The following is a 21539-nucleotide window of genomic DNA, read 5'->3' on the forward strand; positions in this document are numbered from 1 at the left end:
AGTATGCATGTGGTTAGTGCTTTATCTTTTGAATACAAATGTACTTAAAATTGGAAAGTTTAGATATTTTGCATTTGCTTACCTCTGACTCTACCTCAGTCTTAAAGGTGGATTCTCTCTACCCAGTAATGTTTAGCAACCTTGCCAGTACTGTAAGAACTCTATGTGGCCTGAAGAAGTTAGGAATGTCCTGTGGGATGATTTATATATAACATTTCTTGCCTATTCCTCTTAAATTTTTTCCCCATGCCTTGGGCTAGTGGGCCAGCAAGCAGAAATACAGAAATGATGTAGCCTAGGATATCTGTTAAGTGACATTTTGGTATTGCCACCAGAATGGTGCAGACCAATTTATCTCTAGATAATCCCAGGCCTTTATCTCTTCAGTTAGGATTCAAGCAATGAAACCAAATTGTTGTGTGTAATACTTTTATTGATTGAGTCTGTGTTTTGCCGTAAGTGACAGCCAAATGTGGCCAGTTTTATCAAAGGACAAAGGAGGTTCTCAAGAGAAGTGCCGAGTGTAATGTTGTTTAACATTAATATAGCATATCCAGTTATTCCTCACTTGAGTATGAATCTGGTTTCATTCTGGGGTACCATGCTTTAAGATAAATATAAATAGAGTATTTGAAATCACTTGGAAAGAAGTTAAAATTGAGGTTGGAATATATAGATGGAAAGGAATACTGTTGAAATGAATGGACATGATAATGAATGTTTAAATAACTGAAGTATTTTCATTTGGAAGAGAATCAAGCTTTGTGTAGCTCCATAATATTTAAGATTTGTACTTCATATAACTACAAGCTTTCTGGCTGAAATAATCAGAAATGGAATTAGCTTTCTTAGGATGTAGGCTGTCCATCTCTTGAAGTGCTAAGTAATAGGATGGACTATTTCCCACTAGGAACACTTAAGAAAGGAACCCTTTTCAAGGAGGACTTCTTGCTTTGCTTTCACCTATATTGTTGATTAAAAATGTTGAAAAGATAGGGCTAGAGACAAAGCCTTAAGCAGCTAAGCGTTCTCACTCTAGGTTGACTGAATTCATTCATCAGTGTTCATCAAGAGCAGTTGATTGGCCACAAGCCATTCACCTCAGTCCATTGAGCCCACGTTTGAGTCCTGATTGCCTCTCAGTTCCCAAGAGTGGATTTAAGAACCAGCTTTGTACATAATTGTCATGAGTAATTTGCTTTGAAAAAAAAGCTATATGGAGTATAAGTTCTGCATTTTCTCTTTTCTAGATTCAGTTAAGTTTGAAGAATTTAGACACTTTCCAAAAAGTATAACAATATCGTTTTTACATAGAGTATAATAAAAAAATTAACTCAAAAAAGTGTTGATACATCCTAATAATTTTCAAGGTTGGTATGTAACAGCGAACATATTTACTTCACAGGTAAGGTTCCAGTTTATCCTTGAAGTGTCCTAGGTAGGAGTAAAGGTGGGAGGGGAAGATGTATTCTCTCTCCTTTTACCTAGACAGAAGTGAGCGCCTAGACCAATAGGCATTAAGTAGCTAGTTTCAGGATCACACAGCTTTAAAGATCTTGGACCTAAATTCTGGTCCAGAGCCAAAGATTTCTTGAAACACAGCAAGAACAATTCAGGAATTTTCTTTTTAAAAATTTATAAATTCCTAAGGTTGAGTAAGCAGGCCCCTACTACAGTCATTTGTACCTCAGCCTAATTTTTCAGTCCTTTTAGTTCTCCTCTAGTGAAAGTTTTGACATAGATGCAAGAAAGAATGTTCTTTGGAGAAGAGGGATTAGCTTGTCTCTAGTAAAGATGGCAAAAGGGCAGAGGAGTTGAATTTAAGTGTAATTGCCAGGTCATTTGGTAAAGCTTATCTATTGCTTTTCCCCTCCCATCACCACCTCCCTGTACCTCTTTTCTGTAGCCCCTACTGATGCCAGTGTCTTGATCCTAATCTCTTGCTTCTTACATGCGTGTGTCCTCTATTTCTTACTCCCAGATTACTGTTTACTAAATCTGCTCCAAGGAAGAAAGAACTATTTCTTAGTTGAAAGAGCACCCAGTTTGCATGTGTAATAGTAGTTGAGTGCTGGCTCTGTCACTTAGAACCTCTGTCATTATTTCCTTGAGCCTCAGTTTCCACAGCTGAAAATGAGTTTGCTACTATCAATCCCATTAGGTGGTTAGGGAAATTCATGTGAATATCCCAGGCCAGTAGTTCTCAATGGTGAGGGGGTGCATTTCATCCTGCAAAGATATTTGGCAGGATGACATCTGTCTAGAGACATGTCTGATTGTGTTCAGAAGGGTGCTACTCACATCTAGTGGCTAGATCCCAGAGATGCTGCTAGCCAAACAGTACAGCCTCCCACAACAAAAACATTTTTTGTTCTAGAATGTTAGTAGTGCCAAAGTTGAGAAACCCTGTCCTAAACCAATGCATAACTCCTATTGGGTTTAAGTCTAGGATGGAGATTAATGGACAACACCTTTAGGCATGATCTTCCCAGGTATGTTTGCTTTTTAAGAAAGGGATTTTGGTAGTAAAGTTTCTTAAAACTGAAACATTTTCAGAGAGTTCAGGCAAGGAAGTTTAGCTAGGAACATTGAATTATAGATTAAACGGTTAATCTTTTTGCACCTGAGATTGCCTCCTTAGGCCCATTCCAGTGAGAAGAGCCCACTTTTCATACCTTGCTTTGTCTTCTATTCCTTCTCCTCACCGGCCTCTGAGGCATTACCCTAGGATATCACTTCAACGGGCTTACTCCAGATGAGCTTGGAATTGTGCATGGCACTTACCTTTGCCATTGTTGTCTTGCATTTTTATTTCATAAGAATACTTACTGTTTTATTGCCACAGATCTCATTTGAGAGTAAATTGGATATAAAATCTAATAACATAGGCAAATTATGACTATTTCTGTATCTTGAGGCGATCTTAGTAAGGAAAATTATGTATGTGTTTTGGTGTTGTATATAACAGGAACAGGGTAGATGGAGATGAGGGGCAGGAATTGAGGGAGGGCTAGATTCTTTATATTTTGCTTCTATGGGTTATGGTCAAATAAATAAGAAGTAATTTGTTTTAGTAGTTCTTTCTCCTTTATAGGTTTCTGTTCTCCTAAAGTAAATTTAAACCATTGTCTAGAAATCATAATCTGGGAAGTACATGGTCCAGATAAGTGGATTAGTCAACTGTTTCAAAATCCAACACAATGACTGTGATAATACTAGGTATGGAGCAGTGGAAATGATTCTCCTTTGGGTGACATTGCCAGTGGCTCTTAGCAGACAGAGCCAAGTAGTCTGCCTGCGGTTGCTCTTCTGTATCATTTTGGCAGATTAAATGGAAAGGTTAAACTTTTGCTTTTTCACAATTTGGCAGTGGCCATTGGCCTTTTGCTTCTTGAGACGCTTTTAGGAGCATTATCTCAGCCTTTAATTTTAATGCATCAAAATTCACTTCTGTTAATCTTAAAGTGTGTAAGGCACTATATCAAGTGTTGTAGGTGGACACAAAGATGAGCAGGATGGTGCCCCTGCCTCCAAGGAGCCTGACATCTAATAGGGAAGACAGGATGTAAACAATTTTCTAAGTACAGTGAACATTAAATCGATGCATAAGGAGTGCCCTTAGAATCAGGCAAAGATCCAGTTAATTCTAAAAAGGATTACTGAAGGCCTTACAGAAGAGGTGACATTTGATTTTCATCTTAAAAGCTGGGAAGGATTTTATTTTGATTGGGGAAGTTGGAGGCCCGCAGGACATATCAAGCTAAAAAGTGAGAGCAGAGTAAACAGAGGCCCTCTACGGTTAGTATTCTTTTTGATGAACATCAGGTAGATCCGTGTGACTGAAGTGTAGGTTTTGTCAAGTATTGGAATAGCAGATCAAGGGAAATGGCTGTTTAAGAACCAGATTACATTGTTCTTTGAATGTTCTACTTAAAAGTACGAGCAGGGGAAAAAACGTTTTGCAGGCAAGCAGTGAAAGCTGCTGCTCCGTATTTTGGAAGGGTATCTCTGGCATCAGTATGAAAGGTGGACGGAAGTAAAGATGTGGAAGCAAGGAAGCTCGGGAGGAGGTCATTGCATAGATTGGGGAAAAAGAATGAGAACCTGAGCTCATTATTGAGGTGAAGATGGAAAAGAAGGGGTAGATGATAGGTAAAAGAACATTTAGAGGTAGATTTGCCACATTTTGACTATTTGGGGTTTTTTTTTTTCTTTTTTTTTTTCACATAACATCTCTGAAATCTGGTTGTTTCTTACAAGCGGTGGCCTCTTACTGTGTAATTGGCAACATTTTTCATTCTTTCTTTTTTCTTAGTCGTACGTAAAATATGGGTACATCTTAAAATCTCTGACTTCTTAGTCTGATATATGGTTCCAGGATTTGGTGACAGATTGGATGGTGAGGATAAGATGAGTCAGAGACAGCTCTGAGTATTCTAGCCCAAGTGGTGAGGTGGGGGTACCAGTAACTTAGGAGGGAGCACAGGAGGAGGAGCGAATGTGTGGGGGCCAGGCTTGGTTTTGGACATATTTTTATGGTTGAGGCAGCTTTAAGATCCCTACATGGTGTTGGCTCCTGGACATATGGATATGGTAATTGCCTTTTCTTTCCTTTTCTTTCCTTTTTCCTTTCCTCTTTCCTTTCCTTTCCTTTTGTTTTCTTTTTTCTTTTCTTTTCAAGATTGTTATGTGGAAGTCTCTGTGCTTAACATCCTTATGTTATTAAATCTTAAACAACACAGGAATGGAAAGTGTACTAGGTTAAACCACATCTTTGGATGAGGAAACTGATGCCACTTTAACTAAAGGGCTTACCCAAGGTCAAACAGCTCAATTAGTAGCAGAGCTGGAGTTGGCTCCAGGTTTGTCTCTCAAGCCTAAGCTCTACTACTTACTGAGGTCCAGTTACAGAGGAGTCTTAGGAATTGTTACCATAGGAAAGATGTTAACTATGTGATACATGAGATTAAGAGAGAAAATACAACTATGTCAGGTAAGATGTCCCAGGACAAAACATTAGAGAAGCTGTACCATTTTCTATATTTTGACTATAAGCATCTCGCTCTCTGATCCTCCTCTAATCATACCTACTCTCCAGCATTACTTCAGCCTTATCAGGACCCATTGGTCATTAGTGTCCTCTTCTTTCTTTCTTTCCCTTCCTTCCTTCCTTTCTGATTCCACATGTGAGTAATATCAAATGATATTTTTCTTTCTCTTTCTGGCTTACTTTACGTAGAATTATCATCTCCAGGTCCATCCATGTTGCTGCCAAAGGCATTGTTTTATTCTTTTTTATGGCTGAGTAGTATTCCATTGTGTAAATATACCACATCTTCTTTATCTAGTCATCTGTCGATGGACATTTAGGTTGCTTCCATGTCTTGGCTATTGTATATAGTGTTGCTATGAACATTGCTGGGCATATTTCTTTTCAGATTAGAGTTACCTCCAAATATATGCTCAGGAGTGGGATTGCTGGATTATGTGGTAAGTATATTTTTAGTTTTTTAAGTAATGTCCATACTGTTTTCCATAGTGGCTGCACCAAACTACATTCCCACCAATAGTGTAGGAGGGTCCCCTTTTCTCCACGGCCTCTCTAGCATTTATCATTTGTGGACTTTTGAATGATGGCCATTCTGACTGGTGTGAGATGATACCTGATTATAGTTTTGATTTGCATTTCTCTGATAATTAGCAATATTGAGCATTTTTTCATGTGCCTATTGGCCATTTGTATGTCTTCATTGGAGAGTTGTTTGTTTAGGTCTTCTGCCCATTTTTGAACTCATGTACAAAACAGAAACAGACTCACAGACATAATAAACAATTTTATGTTTACTGGGGTAAAGGGGATGGGAAGGGATAAATTTGGGAGTTTGAGATTTGCAAAGGTTAACCACTGTATATAAAAATAGATAAAAAACTAATTTCTTCTGTACAGCACAGAGAACTATATTCAATATCTTGTAATAACCTTTAATGAAAAAGAATATGAAAACAAATATATGTATATATATGCATAACTGGGACATTATGCTGTACACCAGAAATTGATTATACTTCAATTAAAAGACCCATTGGTTGACTCTGTGACTGTACCACTTTTTCACTGTCATCATTGTCATTCACATAGTCAACCGTTTGGAAATCCTGATACATACATGACCCTAGTAAATTTACTCTCTTACCTTTCAAAATAACTGCTTTATTTTCCTATTTTCTCAAGTGGATATTCCTCCCTGTTTCTCACTTTGTATCTGGTGACCTCACCTCATATTTAATGACAAAATATAAGCAATTGGAACAGTTGTGATCAAAAGATCTCTCAGCCGCTTTGTATTTGTTCTCATACCCTCGGCCTTCCCTTTTATTAAAATGGAAGACAGATCCTCACTCATGTAAGCCAGAGTCTCCCCCTTGTGCTTTGGATCTCATTCTCCGCTTGACTTCTTAGGGCTTTGCTATCTATGTCTCTAATCCCTCCCCCTTTTCCTCCATCCTTAATTAATCTTCCCTTTTTACTGTATCGTTCCTGTTTTCATTTCTTACCATGGCCGCTTGGCTCTCTCCTTTTTTATGCTCTCTCCTTTACAACAAAACATGAAATAATTGCCTATATTCTCTGTCTTCTTGTCTTCACTTTTCCTTGTCTTGCAGCCTCCAGTCAATTTTTCATCGCTGCTTTTCACTGAAATGGTGCTTGTCAGAAACAGATCACAGTGACTTCCTTGCAGTTAAATCCCATAGTCACTTTCTTTGTCTGTATCAAACTCAGTCCCTCTTCAATATTTGACATAGTTGGCCACTGTCTCCCTCTTGAGAAACTTCCTTCTGACTTGTGTGAGACCATACTCTCCTGTCCTCCTCCCTTTCTCAGTTCCCCTTGCTGGTTGCTCCTCTTCTTCCTCTGCTTGCTGGAATGCCTTGTTCTGCCCATGCAGGGATCTCCTCCAGTCCTGTGGATTTAAATGCCATCTTTATTCCAGCGAGCCTCAGACTTTGCCTTGTCCACTTAGAAGTCAGCTTGGTATCACAATGTAACATGGCCAAAACAGAGTTCTTGATTTCCATCACTTGTAAGACCTTCCCCTCCTCTATCTTTCTCACCTCAGTTCATGATAACACCAACAACTGAGTTAATTAAAATTTTTTTTTGTTTTTTTTATTTTAGGAGGGGAGGTATTTAACATGTTTTTATGGAGCAGTTACATAGAAAATGCTAATTGCCTTTAAATATGCTTCTAACGAGGGAAGCCTCTAAGGGGTGGGAGAGCATCTTGAATTGCCTTAAATAATGTGCACAGTTTTATGTTTTGAGCCTTTCATCCATTTTCAGATAAGTTTGTGACTTAAAAACGGAATTCAAATCACTGCTCTAAAAGTCCAAGGAGATGACTTTTCTTCCTTTAGCTAAGCTTCTTACTTTGGGGGTGTACATACTTCTAGGCACATTGCAGGAATGCGGTGTGTGTGCTTGTGTCTAGGTGCCTATGTTTGGGGGAAGCTATAGGATAGACATGGCAATATCTCCCTGGTACTTAGTTTGAGAATTTTTTGTTTTTAAAACAATTTATGACTTAAGGATGAAATTAAAACACCCATGAATGTATTATGGCCTGGACTTTGAAATCATGTGAAATTTTAGGAAAAACAGAACCTTCAGAGACAGAGTTCAGGCTTGTCTGCCTCTTAAGACTCTGACCAGGAATAACTCCTAGATAAGCATTCATTCCTTACTGTTGATAGGAACACTTTGGAAGAAGTGCTGTGCTTCATGGTCTTATTATGTCTGTCTGTCTGTATTTTAATTAGTCTTGTCAGTTAGTGGAACAAAATGCATTATCAGTTGAACTCAAAGAATTAGGATTGGTTTCTCCAAGAGGAGGTCTAAATCTATGCTGAATTATCTTCTCTGTTTAGTTTTCTTATGCTAGTGTTTATAATCAAGGAAACTTCTAAAATGTTTGGAAAGCCAGGCTAAGCCCAGAGAGCTTTTTGCACCGGTCCTTAAAATGGTTACCTGCCTGGCCTGGATTATCTTACATCTGTGATTTCTCTGAGCGTAGGGACCCCTTTCAGATTGGTGAATGCTCTTAGTATCCTTCTGAGGCAGACATAGCGCAGCACAAGTGTTTTCTCTGCAGAAAGAGGTTGGTTTGTGGTGGCTCTGTCTCTTTATCTGCCCTCTGCTCACTCTGCTTTCCCTTGATCTTCTACTCCCTAATGCAGAAGGACTCTACAGTGATACTGTTGTTATTAGAACAGCAATATATTGAAAGTGGCTATACAGGGTTTTGAGCCCCACAGTAAGAGTACAGTGTGAATCAAGTGAAAGCGTGTTTCTGTGTCTTTTTTGTTTTTGTTTTATATTGTTAAATTTGTGCTATTTGAATATTCATTATTCCCTCTGGCAAGTTCTCCAATTAATTGAATTTTAAATACTTAATAGCAATTACTTCACCCAACAAACCTTTACTGAGTACCTACTGTATACCAGGCTGTCTTCTAGGCACCAGGGATGCAGAAGTAAATAAGACAAAGGAAGTTCTTGCTCTTACGGAGTTTCCATTCAAATGGGAGAGACACGTAAATTTACAATATATATATAAACAAACATATACTATCAGGTAGAAAACTAAAGCAACTTCTTGCCCTTGTCTACTTTCCCTCTAAGAAAACAGCTACACACAGTCAAAACACCTACATCATTAACCCTGAGCAAGCCACCTAATTTCTTCACACTTTGGTTTCCTAAGTATATTTACTCTGTTGACCTCACAGGGTTATTAAGAGAGAGAGAATATGCATGGAAAGCCTATTGTTAAATATAAGACAATATAAATGTAAAGTATTATTATTTGTACTTGATTGCACTGAGTCAAAGATTTGTATATTTGGTGTACATCAACGTTCCTGTCAGCGTTGTTTGCTGTTTAGTTTGTAAACCACTTGAGAGTATGTCATGTCTTTTAGGGTTGTTTTAGCTTTCATGCCTCTGGTTTCAGGGACTTTGTAGGAAGGTGTCAATGCTTAATTGTTGGTCACTATTGCTGTTTAATACAGTGGAATAATTTGAGGGAAGGATTTCAAGCATCAGATGGGTATTTGGACTAAATACTCTAAAGAGCCTCCTAATTCTGACATTTTATAATTCTAAAATAGAATAGTTGAAGGAAAATCTCCCTAGCCTTAGTGGAACAAAATGCATATCCTTTTTAGCAATGAGTGTGGTTAGAAACAAAATAAAACTGATTCATAATATGTCAGAAATCTCAGTCTTTGCAGCCAGATATCTAAGCTAGTATCTCTATTACACGTATAAGAAACTGTGTGGTAGCAGCAGCAGTATTTTTGTGAATCCTAGATACTTCCTCTTAAAGCACCTGCTCTGCTGTAGCAGTTTATATGTTCCAAACTAAACCTATTGGGATTCTGTTTATGACTGTTGCCCTGTACTAAAAGTAATGTTTCTTTTTTCAAAGGTACGCCAGCCTGTCATATGCATCAACAACCATGTATTTTGTTCAATTTGTATTGATTTGTGGTTGAAGAATAATAGCCAATGTCCAGCTTGCAGAGTCCCCATCACTCCTGAAAATCCTTGCAAAGAGATTATTGGTAAGGGTCTATTTTATAAACACATTGAAGTAGATCTGAAACAATCTTTAAATAGTGTCTGTTTGGAGGAAGACTGAAATAGGCAATTTTCAGTGATGTTATTTTGCCTATATCATACTGGATGGATTGGTTATTTGCATAATCTGTAATTGGAGCAACTGAGGGACACACAGCGGTATGAGAACTCTTACAGCCTCATGGAACTTACATTCTGGTAGAGGCTGTGCATATGGACCAAAATATTAATGGTTCAAAGCAGCAGATGCTAACAGCCAAAAAAAAGAAAAGCCCAGAAAGTTCAGGCAAGGAAGTTTATCTAGGAACATTGAAAAGGGATTCATGAGGAAGGTGGCCTTTAAGATGGAGATTTAAGGATGGATAAATTTTCAGTTGGTAAAGATTAGGGCATTTAATGCAGAGAGGATAGCATGCATACAGCTTATGTTTTTGGAAACAATCAGTAGTCTAATTTGTTTCTGACTGTTAAATAAGACTAGAAAGGTAAATTGAGACTTTGGTGCAGAAAATCTTGAGTGACAGACTAAATCAGGGAATTGCTCTGAGTGAGAAGGGTGAGGTGGGCATGATGGTTTTGAGCAAGGAAACGACATAATCCAAAATGTGCATAAGGACTATTACTCAGGTGGGATATGTAGGTTGGGCTCTCCGGGAGAGAAAGGACATGAGTAGGTCAGGTCCGAGGCTCTTGCCCATGTGAGGGAGAATGTGAGTCTGGATTAAGGGTACAAAACATTCAGTGCCACAGTAGTATGGGTAAGAGAGGGGATAAAACTTTGAAGATTCTTGAAAAATAAAACATTTAAAGAGCTTTTTTACTGTTTAGTTATTACTCTGCTTATGTAAATTTTTTCTTTTAGATTGCAAAAATTAAAAAGATTTTTGTTTGTTTTTGCTTTAGGAAAAATTGAAAGTGAATCTGTCATTCACTTTCGTGTATCTATCATGAATCATAAAAAAAAACCTTTCAGAAGACTTAAGTCATTGTGATAGTCCCAAATTAGGGAAAATAGACTTAAAGAAAATTTTTATAATGGAAAGGGAAAGGAAGATATGTATGCTCAAACAAAAGAAGAACTGTGGAACTTTGGAGAGAAGAGATCTGAAAGGGGACTCCAAGATGGCTCCAGGGTTTCTTTCTTGGGTGCCTGGGTGAAGTCTGATAGAGGAGTGTGTCTCTGCTGTGCTGCAAACTGGAATGTTAACCTCTCTGCCTCTAGTTTTTTACCTGCACCGAACCTCACCAGTGTCAAGTCTTTTCTTGCAGAACATGAGCTTCATTGATAAAAATAATTTGAATGCTTCTTCCCGCAGCTTGTTTTCACATCCCTTCTCTCTTGCCTTCATTTGTTTGTATCTAAGTGATATTTCATAAATTCGCTCAAGTGAAATAGTTCATTTATCCTTGCATTTGCATAGAACATTCTGAAAAAGAACATCTGTAAATTCCTTTACGGTCATGATGCTAAGAAGTACAACAAAGGTAACCATAGCATAAGTGAAGAGCTCTCAGGAAGAAAACATTTTGAGTATGCTTGTAATGAGTTATTATGGGCATACAATTAATGCCGTGATTTATAATCCATTGTAACTAGATTGTTAGAATCAGTGAAGAGACCAGTTAATCTTTTCAGTTGTGTTACTAGTAACTAGATATGTTTGAATGAACACATTGGTTATCATAATGTATGTATCATCTATTATGATATATGCAGATAATATATATTTGATAATTACATATAGAAAACATTGATAATATATTATTTATACAACTTATTGGTTAAATATAATCATTGGTTTTATCATTAATAATTGTCTGATATTCAAAATTTGCAGTTGTCCGAATGTGGTAATTAATAAAATATAGCCTTTGCCTTCATTGAGCTTACAGATCAGATACATAGGTAAGTAAACACAACACGATATTTTACTGAAAGTATTGCTTCTGGTGTTAAATTTGAGATTTGTCTCTTCACAAGATTGAAATGGAAAAAAGGCCTAGGTGGCAGCCCCAAGTGGATATAAGGGAAAGGGTAGAAATTAAGCTAGAGAACTATATAGAACAATAAGAAAAGAGTTCATTTTCATTCTACCCAAATCAGAATGAAAAGTTAGATTTTTTTTTCTCCTGTAGGAGGAACAAGTGAAAGCGAACCTATGCTAAGCCATACGGTCAGGAAGCACCTTCGGAAAACTAGACTTGAATTACTCCACAAAGAATATGAGGTAAATAATAGTTAAAGTGCTAAATGCTGACAGCATTGAACTCAAGGTAAAACTGACCTCTCTCAGTCCCTGGACTTCTTAGAGTAAACATCTAATGAAATCTTTAAATGTTAGTTTAAAAATATCTTAATTGACAAGTTCTTTTTTCTTTTTCCCTTTTCTATTTCAAATAGAGGAGAGGAACAGATGGAAGTACTGTTTTTGCTTCTTTTAATTTTAAATTTGTCCTTAACAGAAACATCATTTTGTAAGTTGCTCCCTCAAGAAGTTAAGAGATAAGGGAAACCCTCTTGTCAAAGTCCATCTTCCAGCCCCAAGAGGCATTATGAATTTTCTGTCAGACAGGGACTATAACCTTCATTCTCTTTTTGTTCCTGCCTATAAATTCACTGCTAACTATAAGTCTGATCAGTTCTGATAAAGAAAATATGTCTGTGTCAGCTACCAGCAAAGAGATTTTGGTGTGAAATATGCTATTCTTAATTATTTTTTTACATGTAAAGCAGTGTTTGTATTTTTAAAATAAAAGTTTTATGTATTTAAGGTGTACAACATATTTTGATATACATAGTGAAATGATTACTTCAATCAAACTAATTAACATAGCCATCTCCTCACATCCTTTTTTTCTTTTGTGGTGAGAGCACCTGAAATCTGGTCTCTCGGCAAATTTCCAATGTACAGTACAGTATTATTAACTAGTCATCATGCTATCCAGTAGATCTCTAGACTTATTTATCCTCCATCCTGCAGCATTGTACCCTGTAACCTATCTCCCTGTTTCTCCCACCTCCCGCCCCTGGTAACAACTGTTTAACTCTCTGCTTCTATGTATCTAACTTTTTTAGATTCCACAAATGTGTGAGATCATGCAGTAGTTTTCTTCCTATGAGGGTGATTTGACATGGTGATGGAATTTTTCTAAATTAGCTTCATGCTAATGGACTATATATATGTTTGAATAAACATTAAGCCCAGTTGTCATTTCATATTGAGTAAATGGGGGGTGTTAGGGCTCTCTTCTTTTGACATCAAATATCTTTAAGTTATACTACGTAAATGGAAACTACTTCAACTGCCTCAAAACATTTTGAAATAAAGTGAGGCATAAGTAAATGACTGAATAAATTCATTCATATATGTTTTCCTGTTTGTATTTATTTATTCATTAATACATTGATTCAAATAAGTAAAGTGATTTTCTGATTTTATAATGCTATTTAACTTGAAATGTATTGTAATTTAAAATAGTAAATACTGCTATCTGTGTTAATTCTAAAATGTATTCTTACATACTTAATGGGTATTTACCACACTTAGATACTAATCACATTAACCCTTTCGGAGATCACTAGCATACTGGGGTTTATTTTCTAACAACAGAATTTCTAATGATCTTAGATGAAGTATCCATTATAAACGAGTAAATGTTATCGCAGAAAAGAGTTCTAGCCCAAATGTTTCGTTATTGGATTTAAGGTAATAAGCAGTTCCACATGGGGAAACCTAATTCTTGGAATAGTCACAGTGGTAATTGAAGAGTCAGAATGTAGAAAAGTTAAAAATTAACTAGCGGTATTATTCTGAAATGGAAAGTAAAAGGAAATGGTATATGGCTTTACTCCTACTTCAGATATAGAAACAAAAATATAGATATCAAACAAAACTATAAATCACTTTGATCAAGACTGTATTTTTAAATTCTCAGTGAAGCAATTAAACATGCCTCAGAATTTTCTTCTGAGGAATCTACTTCCTTGTTGAACTCATGTGACTTTTCTTGTTTTCTGAGTGTCTTAAGTAGAATCAAAGATTTGACAAATTTTTTTAAATCACAAACTCGTTAAAATAAAAGCAAAGGAAATGCCAATTTTTATCAGTCAAAATGCATTTTGAGAATTTCAGCTGTATGTGACTTTCTGCCTACAGGACTGTTCTGATGCGTAAAGAATCCATGTATCTACAGAATTTTGAGTATAAAATTTAAAGGCACATTGGCCTCAGTTTAGCATGTGTATGTGTTTAGTGTCTGTATTTACCTGATGACTATGCAATACCTTTTCAGGATGAAATAGATTGTCTGCAAAAAGAGATAGAAGAGCTTAAGAGTAAAAATCTCAGCCTGGAGTCACAGATCAAGACTATTCTGGATCCTTTAACCTTGATGCAGGGCAACCAAAATGAAGACAAACATTCAGTTGCAGATAATCCAAGTAAAATTGACCCAGAAACTGTAGCAGAGTGGAAGAAAAAACTTAGAACAGCGAATGAAATCTATGAAAAAGTGAAAGATGATGTGGATAAGTTAAAGGAGGTAAGTTAAGATTGTTTTTAGAATTCTATAATGTTTTAAGTACCTTCAAAATTATAAATAGCTATATTATCTTGGGTCATCATTAGATGATTTTGGGGAAAGGACAGAAATCTCTGGATGAGCATTTATAAACAATGGGAAAACTTTTTCTCCTTAAATGTCATTAGCTGCCAAGAAATAGCAGGTGGTTCCATTTGTGACTATAAGTGGAGACTTCAGTGCTGCTGTATGAGTGTGCGTCTTCTTGTGGAGGAGTGACATCAATTTAAAGGATGTGTTTCTATTTCCCCTCTTTGTGGTTTGCCTTAGTTTTTTTTAAGCTTATGTCAGTAACTGCCCTATATGCATAAAGATAAACACATATCCATTTTCCTACCTATAAAATGAAAGGTTTGGATAATACCTTTCTAGCACTACCATTCTTTGATTTTTAATATTGTAAATAGTTAAAGACTTAATGACTAATTCCATGAGAGCTATGAGTTGCAGCTTTAGACTACTCCATACAGAAGAATATTGTGGCTCATGAGGCAAGTTCATTTTTTTCAATTATCTTTCCATCCATACAAGGTAGAGAAAGCATAGGTGCAAAGGGCAAACCTCTTGGATGTTCTGGTCTAGGATAGGAGATGAGAGCCATGCCATCAGCACTAGAGGTAATAATCAAGTGTGGTAGAGCTTTGTTGGCCAAAGGGACCTGCTTTTAGCTTGGCTTCAGGTTTATCCACAGTGGAGTCTTGGGCTGAACAGAGATGCTTTTGTAGTATCCAGGTCCACAACCACCCATTCAGCCTATCTGCATTCTCTTAAAATATTATTACTGTGCTGAGTTACTAAATCTTGCCTCCTGAAATCACTAATGCCTCATATGATATATTAAAGATATGCTACCATATACTGGCCCTCTGAGCCTCAGCAAGATTGAATAGCAGAGGTATATTTGCAACTTAGTGTAAATACTAAGTCAAACGGCATACCCACATATAAAATAAATGCCATTTGTGTTCAGAAAAGGCCAAGGTGAGAGAAAGAAGGGAACTTAGTGCTTTCAGAGAAAAAAAGAAGCTACAGACATAATTTCACTGAGTTTGTTACAAGTTTAGGGGAAGTGTGCAGTTTCTTTGTATAGATGGCCAACATTAGCATGTCAGTTTATCGCGAAGAGAAGAGGACACAAACAGGAAAGACAGCTGGGACATTACAGTATTTGTCAATCAGCCATGTCTTCTTTAGCTCCATAACTAAGTGCAATGTACTTAAGTAAATGAAATGGACTTTTTTCCTTATGTTTCCAGGATTAGGTGAGTTTTGAACCATTATAAACCCAGTGTTGAGAATGCAAAATAGCTATAGTCTTCTTTACTTTTTTAGGTGCAACAAATAGAACTCTCTTTTTTGTAACTTTTACCCTCCTAATTCTGAACTTGAAAATATCTCTGATAGTTGAGGAACTGGCCAGCCCATAATGAGAGTCTTAGAGAGCCACAGGACTGGTGAGAGACCTTAATAGAGGGGATGGGGAAAAGAAATCAAATGGGTTTCTAATTTAAGCTTGTCATTCATCATCAAAAAGCATTCTCTAAGTGCCTCCTCTTATGGTGCTACGCTTGAGGGCTTAATTCATTGTTTGTGTGTATGAGGAAGTAAATTACTTTCCTTATATCAGTCACTTAAAGAATTAACCCTCCGCAGTCCTGATTGGTTTGCATCCATAAAGATAAGCAGGTGCTCAGAGGCCAAAAGAAATCTGGATGAGTCTAAGAGAGCTAGGCTTAGTGCCCAAGTGTCCTCTGTCCTGCTTCTCTTGTCAGCCTCTTGGGGCATATGTGTGTAGGTGGGCAAGTAATACAGTCAAAAGTTCTAGAAATGATGGGTCAGATTTTTAAAATGCGTTTTCAAGTTTTGTTGGTTTAAACTTTTTTGTTGACAGTAGTTCTTGTGACTCATTCACTTTGAATGTTAATGTTCTAGTCAATGAATTTCTTTCACAGGTTAGTGAGATTGGTTTCTAGTCTAGGGAGTCTTATTTTATGTTGGAATTCAAAAAGGCAATGGCTGGGGTATTTAAGGAAAGTAGCTTTTAAGAGGACTCTAAAATATAGACACTACTTTTCAGGCTGTCCAGAATCAAAATTGAACTTCTAGATTTTCTAGCAATTAATGTTGTCAGGCAATTTTTAGGTATTGTGCAATTCAAAAAAGAAAATTATACTTGGGATTTTTTTTAAATCAAAAGCTAATTCATAGAATTTATCAGGAAATATTGACCCAGTTTTGAGAGTCCCAGAAGCTGTGAACCAGAGCATTTGCGAAAGCCTTTTTGGAAAAAAACAAGCAAGTGGTTTAATCATATTAGGTATGTTATCACTAAAAGTTATTTTCAAATAGTAACCTATAGTCAATCTCATAGCTCAGGATTAACTCTTATCATCAGTATTGTGAATAATTGCATGTGATAAAATATTACCATGCTTAGAGTATTTAGTTATGTGGAAAAGGGGGAAAAAAACATATTTGCCATTACTTTAGTCCCTTAATGACCCCCTAATGTCTCTAAGCTAACTAACATAGCTCCATTTATTTCCCTGGATAGATTTGCAAAGTGCTTGGGGACTATGGATTAAAAATGCTTGGTTGTGTTCACAGTTTCACAAGTCATTCGCATTGGTGACTTTTAAATTTCAGAAGGCATGTTCTAGTATTCAGTTTTTTATTTTATTTCTCTAAAAATATATAGGTGGGTCATGTCATAACTTTTATGAGGCACTTTTGTTTTAACTTGTGCTTAATTATTTTCAACTCTTTTTTTAAGGCAAATAAAAAATTGAAATTGGAAAATGGTGGCCTGGTGAGGGAGAATTTACGACTGAAAGCTGAAGTTGATAACAGATCACCCCAGAAGTATGTATATTGCTCATAGAGCAGTGTTTCAGATTATGTCAGTGTTTTAGAAAAAGTTGTTATTATAGTTTGTGTTTTTCATTTGACTCTTTTCATTGAAGCATGTAAGTTAAGTAGAATGTTTTACCTCTAAAGTCAACTATGTGCTTATGCTGTTGGTAAAATCTTAGTCTCAGTTAAGGCTAATTTTGAAGAAAGGATTTCCTTCTTGTCCTTTTCCTTATTTGATTAGCAAGAGGATTGTTTTCGGTGACCTAAGACAGGTGAGCCTTCAGTTGGTTTTACATATAACTACTGTTTTATGGTCCTAACAAAGAATAGAGAGAGTAACATTATTCCCTTAGACCTTTTCTGAAATAATAGTAACCATAGTTAAAATTCATATAATGCTTTCTCTTTGCCAGGTACAACAACCTGTGGTGTAGAACTATTATTCTGCATTTACAGATGATGAAATGGAAGCAAAGAGAGATTAAATTAATTTTTCTAAATCTGCACAGCTATTCAGTGGTGGAAATAGAATTTGAACCCAGGTAGTCCTGCCCCAGAGTCTGTGCTCTATTACATTACACTGAAAACCATTTCTCTACTACACTACCCGTTATACTGAAAGCCTGTCTGAAATCGAATTTAAGACATCATTTGTTGAATTTTGTACTGATTTGAACTGTACAATTAATGAATTTATTCTTCTTTTATAATGGGATAATTTTCACTTCATTCCAAAAGTTGAGATTGTAACCCTAGTGACCCACTTAACAGTTAGTTTGTTTAAAATTATAAGAAAGAGTTGAGAGTTAAGACTTGGAGATTGAGAAAAGATGGCAGCTAGCACTTGAGGTTATTCTTTCTCTAGGAAAAAAAAATGACAAGTGAAAAGAGAATATGTCCCCCATCACTCTGTGGGGTGGCAGATCAGAACCCCACGCTTTCTTTCTGTCCAGCCACTAGACTCATTTCTTCCTAGTGGAAAAAGACAAGGCAGGCCTAAACAAACAGTGGAAATTTACCCTCCCAGAAGTAGGTCTCTGCTTGTCATTTGCAGAGGAGAAAATATTGCCTTCAGTAAAACCAAGTGTGGTATCAGGAAATGGTAGAAGTAAACCATAATTACTCAAAGCTGAGATAACTAACCAATGGAGAAAGAAGCATAGCTTTTACTTTTAAATAGTTCCTTCCCCTGTGCTCTCCAATCTCATTTTTCTTTCACTTCAGATAATGTCCTACTTTGACAAATTAGTGAAATAAGCTTAGGAAGTATTGCTGTTACTGTGTGGTGGTTTGAATCTCTGCTCTTCTCATTTATTGGCAGCTCGCCTTGCCCATCATAGTAATGCTTGTCCATTAGCCATTTCCCACAGCGTGCTGAATGGAACTGAAGCCATTTTGTTTGTAGCTTTTATTTCTTGAAAAGTTGCCCACCAGATTTCAGATTTAATGCTAGTACTTGGATGTGTGTTTTTAAATATCCATGACTCCAGCCTGGTGGACAGCTGAAGAATCTCACCTGAAGAAACCTCACCTCTGTCTGTTCTAATAAGCAGCACGCTTCTGAATCCCATATAACTTTGAGATCTGCTGTCTTTAACTTCCATTTCTTCCCTTCAAGGGAAGGGCATAGTTTCACTTAAAAAACGATTTGAACTGACCCCTGTTCCAGATCAATTTGCAATGCATTGAGGTATTAAATGCATTGCATTTGATTTATAGCCTTGTTTACTCTGCATCACCAAACCCTAGTGGGATTCAGAGAGAAGCTGACCACAGCTGAAAATACCCAGATCTGGTTTACCTGAGGAGAACTCCTATTTGTATTGAAAAGAGTATGAAATTTTAGGAGTTTAAAAGTAAATGCTGCAAGCAAATAAAAACTATCCATTCCATCTCGTTTCCTTGATTAGGAAGTGCCTTGACCACTTTTTTTTTCTCTTGTCTACTTGGTTAGGTGTCAAGTTGTACTTTTTATACACATGGCTTTAGTTTCTGATGTATCTTTCAAATTGTGCAGACATATTCTACAAATCATTCAGAAGAGAGAGCTTTACAATTTAGACACTAAAAAATCGGGAAGGTGTATTTATCAGCTTGGACTGCCATAACAAAATACTATAGACAGGGTGACTTAAACATTGGATGTTTATTTTCTCACTATTCTGGAGGCTAGAAGTCCCAGCTCAAGGTTCCGCAGTTTAGGTTTCCTGCGAGGGCTGTCTTCTTGGCTTGCCAGACAGCCACCTTCTCTCGATGTCTTCACATGTCAGAGAGAGAGTGAGTGTTTTGGTCTCTCTTCTTATGAGGATACCAGTCCTTTTGGAGTAGGGTCTCATCTTTATGATCTCATTTAACCTTAATTACCTTCTAAAGACACTGGGGGTTAGGGCTTCAACACTGAGTTTGGTCGGGGGGCGGGGGTACCACAATTCAGTCCATAGCAAAAGGTATTTATTTTCAGGACACTCAAGCAAATATCATGCTATTGACCCAAAACTAGACTTAACATCTGGTGTGAACAATAGGGACTTAAACATTTACATTTGTCTCAAGGAGATAGTGTTGTATAAAAGTAATATATTTTATAATTTTTTAAAACAGTACTATAATCTTCAAAATGAAACCTGGATTATCATTTATTTCTGCTACTGTTTTTATAGTCTATCTTTTACCCTCCATTATATCCAGTCTTAAAGTGTACCTGGATATTTTTCCTTTCTCAGCTTTAACTTAAAAGCCCTTTTGAGCAGTGTGACAAATACCCTACTAAGCATACTCTTCTAGGTTTCAATAATATCCATTCTATTCCTTGTCAAAAATTCATTGTCCTGATATCTAAACTGGTGGTCAAGAAAATGTCATCTTTTTCTTTGATTTGATGTAGCTACTTCCTGAATTCGTCTTTCTCTTCTAATTTCTTTCACCTGGAGGAAACCATCTGTCCGCCCTTTCAGTTATCTCTAATAAGGACTCCTAAGAGAATTGGACTTGATATTTAGAACTCAAGAGGTGGTGATAATGTCCTTTAGTTTACAAGGTTGATATGTGAGGAAAGCTCATTCTCCCAGCCAGCACAGAAATACTGAAAGTTTATTTCTTGACAGTGTACTAGATGCTTTGAACTATACAAAATAAACACTCTTTCTGACCTCTAAAGTAGGTTAGATTCCCTTACTATAATTTCTCCTACTGCTTTGTACTTTCTCGTCTTAGCATATATCACAGATACTAATAATTAATGTTTTATGTAGTTATTTGTTTCACTGCTTTCTTTTGTTTGAGCAAGGACTATGGTTGTATTCACATTGTAGCCCTGTATTTTATAGAGTTCTGGCTAATATTCTTCTTCTAATATGTTGAGTAAATAAATAAAACTAAGGTTATGAGGAAACAGACAAAAATCCAGAATGTAATGCAGTCAATAGGAATAATGACTAGATTTCTTCATTAAATCATTGGCAAAATGGGAGAGGAAGTCTAACATACAATAAAAGAAAACTTAAGAGATACAATAACCAAATGCAGTGTACGAATTTTGTTTGACTATTGATTAATAACAAAACAAATATCAAAAGACATTTTTGAGGCAATTGGATAGATTTGAACGTGAACTTGATATTAGATAATATCAAGGAATTTTGTTTAGGTCTTGTGATTACTTAAGAAAATGTCCATATTTTCTTTTAGAAATGCATACTAAGATATGGACTACAGAATATTTTAACAAAAGAAAAAAAGGGACATATGAAATGAGGCAAAATCTTGATAATTGTTGAATGTGGGTAATGAGTATATGGAGGTTTGTTGTACGATGTTCTCTGTACTGCTGTGAATGCTTGAATTTCTTTACAATAAAAAATTAAAACCAACAAAGCATGGTCTTTGCCTCCAAGAAGCTCATAATTGAATGAAGGCAAGAGAAGAAACACGTAAAACAATTAAATACTAAGCAGTTACTATGCCAAATGAGACAACAATATGAGTTCAGAGAATGTCGGTTGCAGTGATGAGTGTCTTCATCTAAGAGGTGGGACTTGAGCCCAGCTTTGAAGGATGGAGATTTTAGTGAAGAGGAAGGCATTCTGAGCGAGAGGAAACAGCTTGAGCTGTTATGAGTACTAAGAGGTCCCTTCAGCTCTAATTACTTGTCTCCAGAGCAGCCACAATTCATGCTCAAGAAACCTGATGGCTACCTTTTCAGACTCATCAGAGCAGAAGTCCTCTGTGTAATTTGCACATCTCTCTGTTGTGACCATCATCATCCCACTTAATAGCTGCTTACCACAGCTCCACTACATCCAGTACTCCACTGCATTCTGCTCCAGGCAGAAAGGCCCGTTCTCAGTCTCCTACTTAGTAGGGGATGCCAGGCGTGTCACACGTCCACGTGGTAAGAATCAAGAATAAGAAGCTGAAGGGAGGACTTCAGTGCTGCATTTCCCATATTCCTGAATTCCTTTGGCTT

The 21539-nt window shown here is 36.7% G+C and overlaps 1 protein-coding gene across 4 annotated transcripts in view; it reads left to right on the top strand.

Annotated features, from left to right (window-relative positions):
• The window catches only part of OBI1 (ORC ubiquitin ligase 1), a 39856-nt gene that overhangs the window by 2849 nt on the left and 15468 nt on the right, over window positions 1-21539 (top strand). For 2 of the 4 annotated variants that reach the window (XM_010996676.3, XM_031466166.2), the window contains 4 exons: window positions 9489-9624; window positions 11777-11868; window positions 13934-14182; window positions 16995-17083. In XM_010996676.3, the coding sequence (XP_010994978.1) occupies window positions 9489-9624; window positions 11777-11868; window positions 13934-14182; window positions 16995-17083 (566 nt within the window). Of the gene's footprint in view, window positions 1-9488; window positions 9625-11419; window positions 11547-11776; window positions 11869-13933; window positions 14183-16994; window positions 17084-21539 lie in introns of those variants that run through there. The other 2 variants (XM_064493049.1, XM_064493050.1) reach the window with 2 other exon arrangements.

The sequence above is a fragment of the Camelus dromedarius genome, chromosome 13, assembly GCF_036321535.1.
Source record: "Camelus dromedarius isolate mCamDro1 chromosome 13, mCamDro1.pat, whole genome shotgun sequence".
Classification (NCBI taxonomy): Eukaryota; Metazoa; Chordata; class Mammalia; order Artiodactyla; family Camelidae; genus Camelus; species Camelus dromedarius.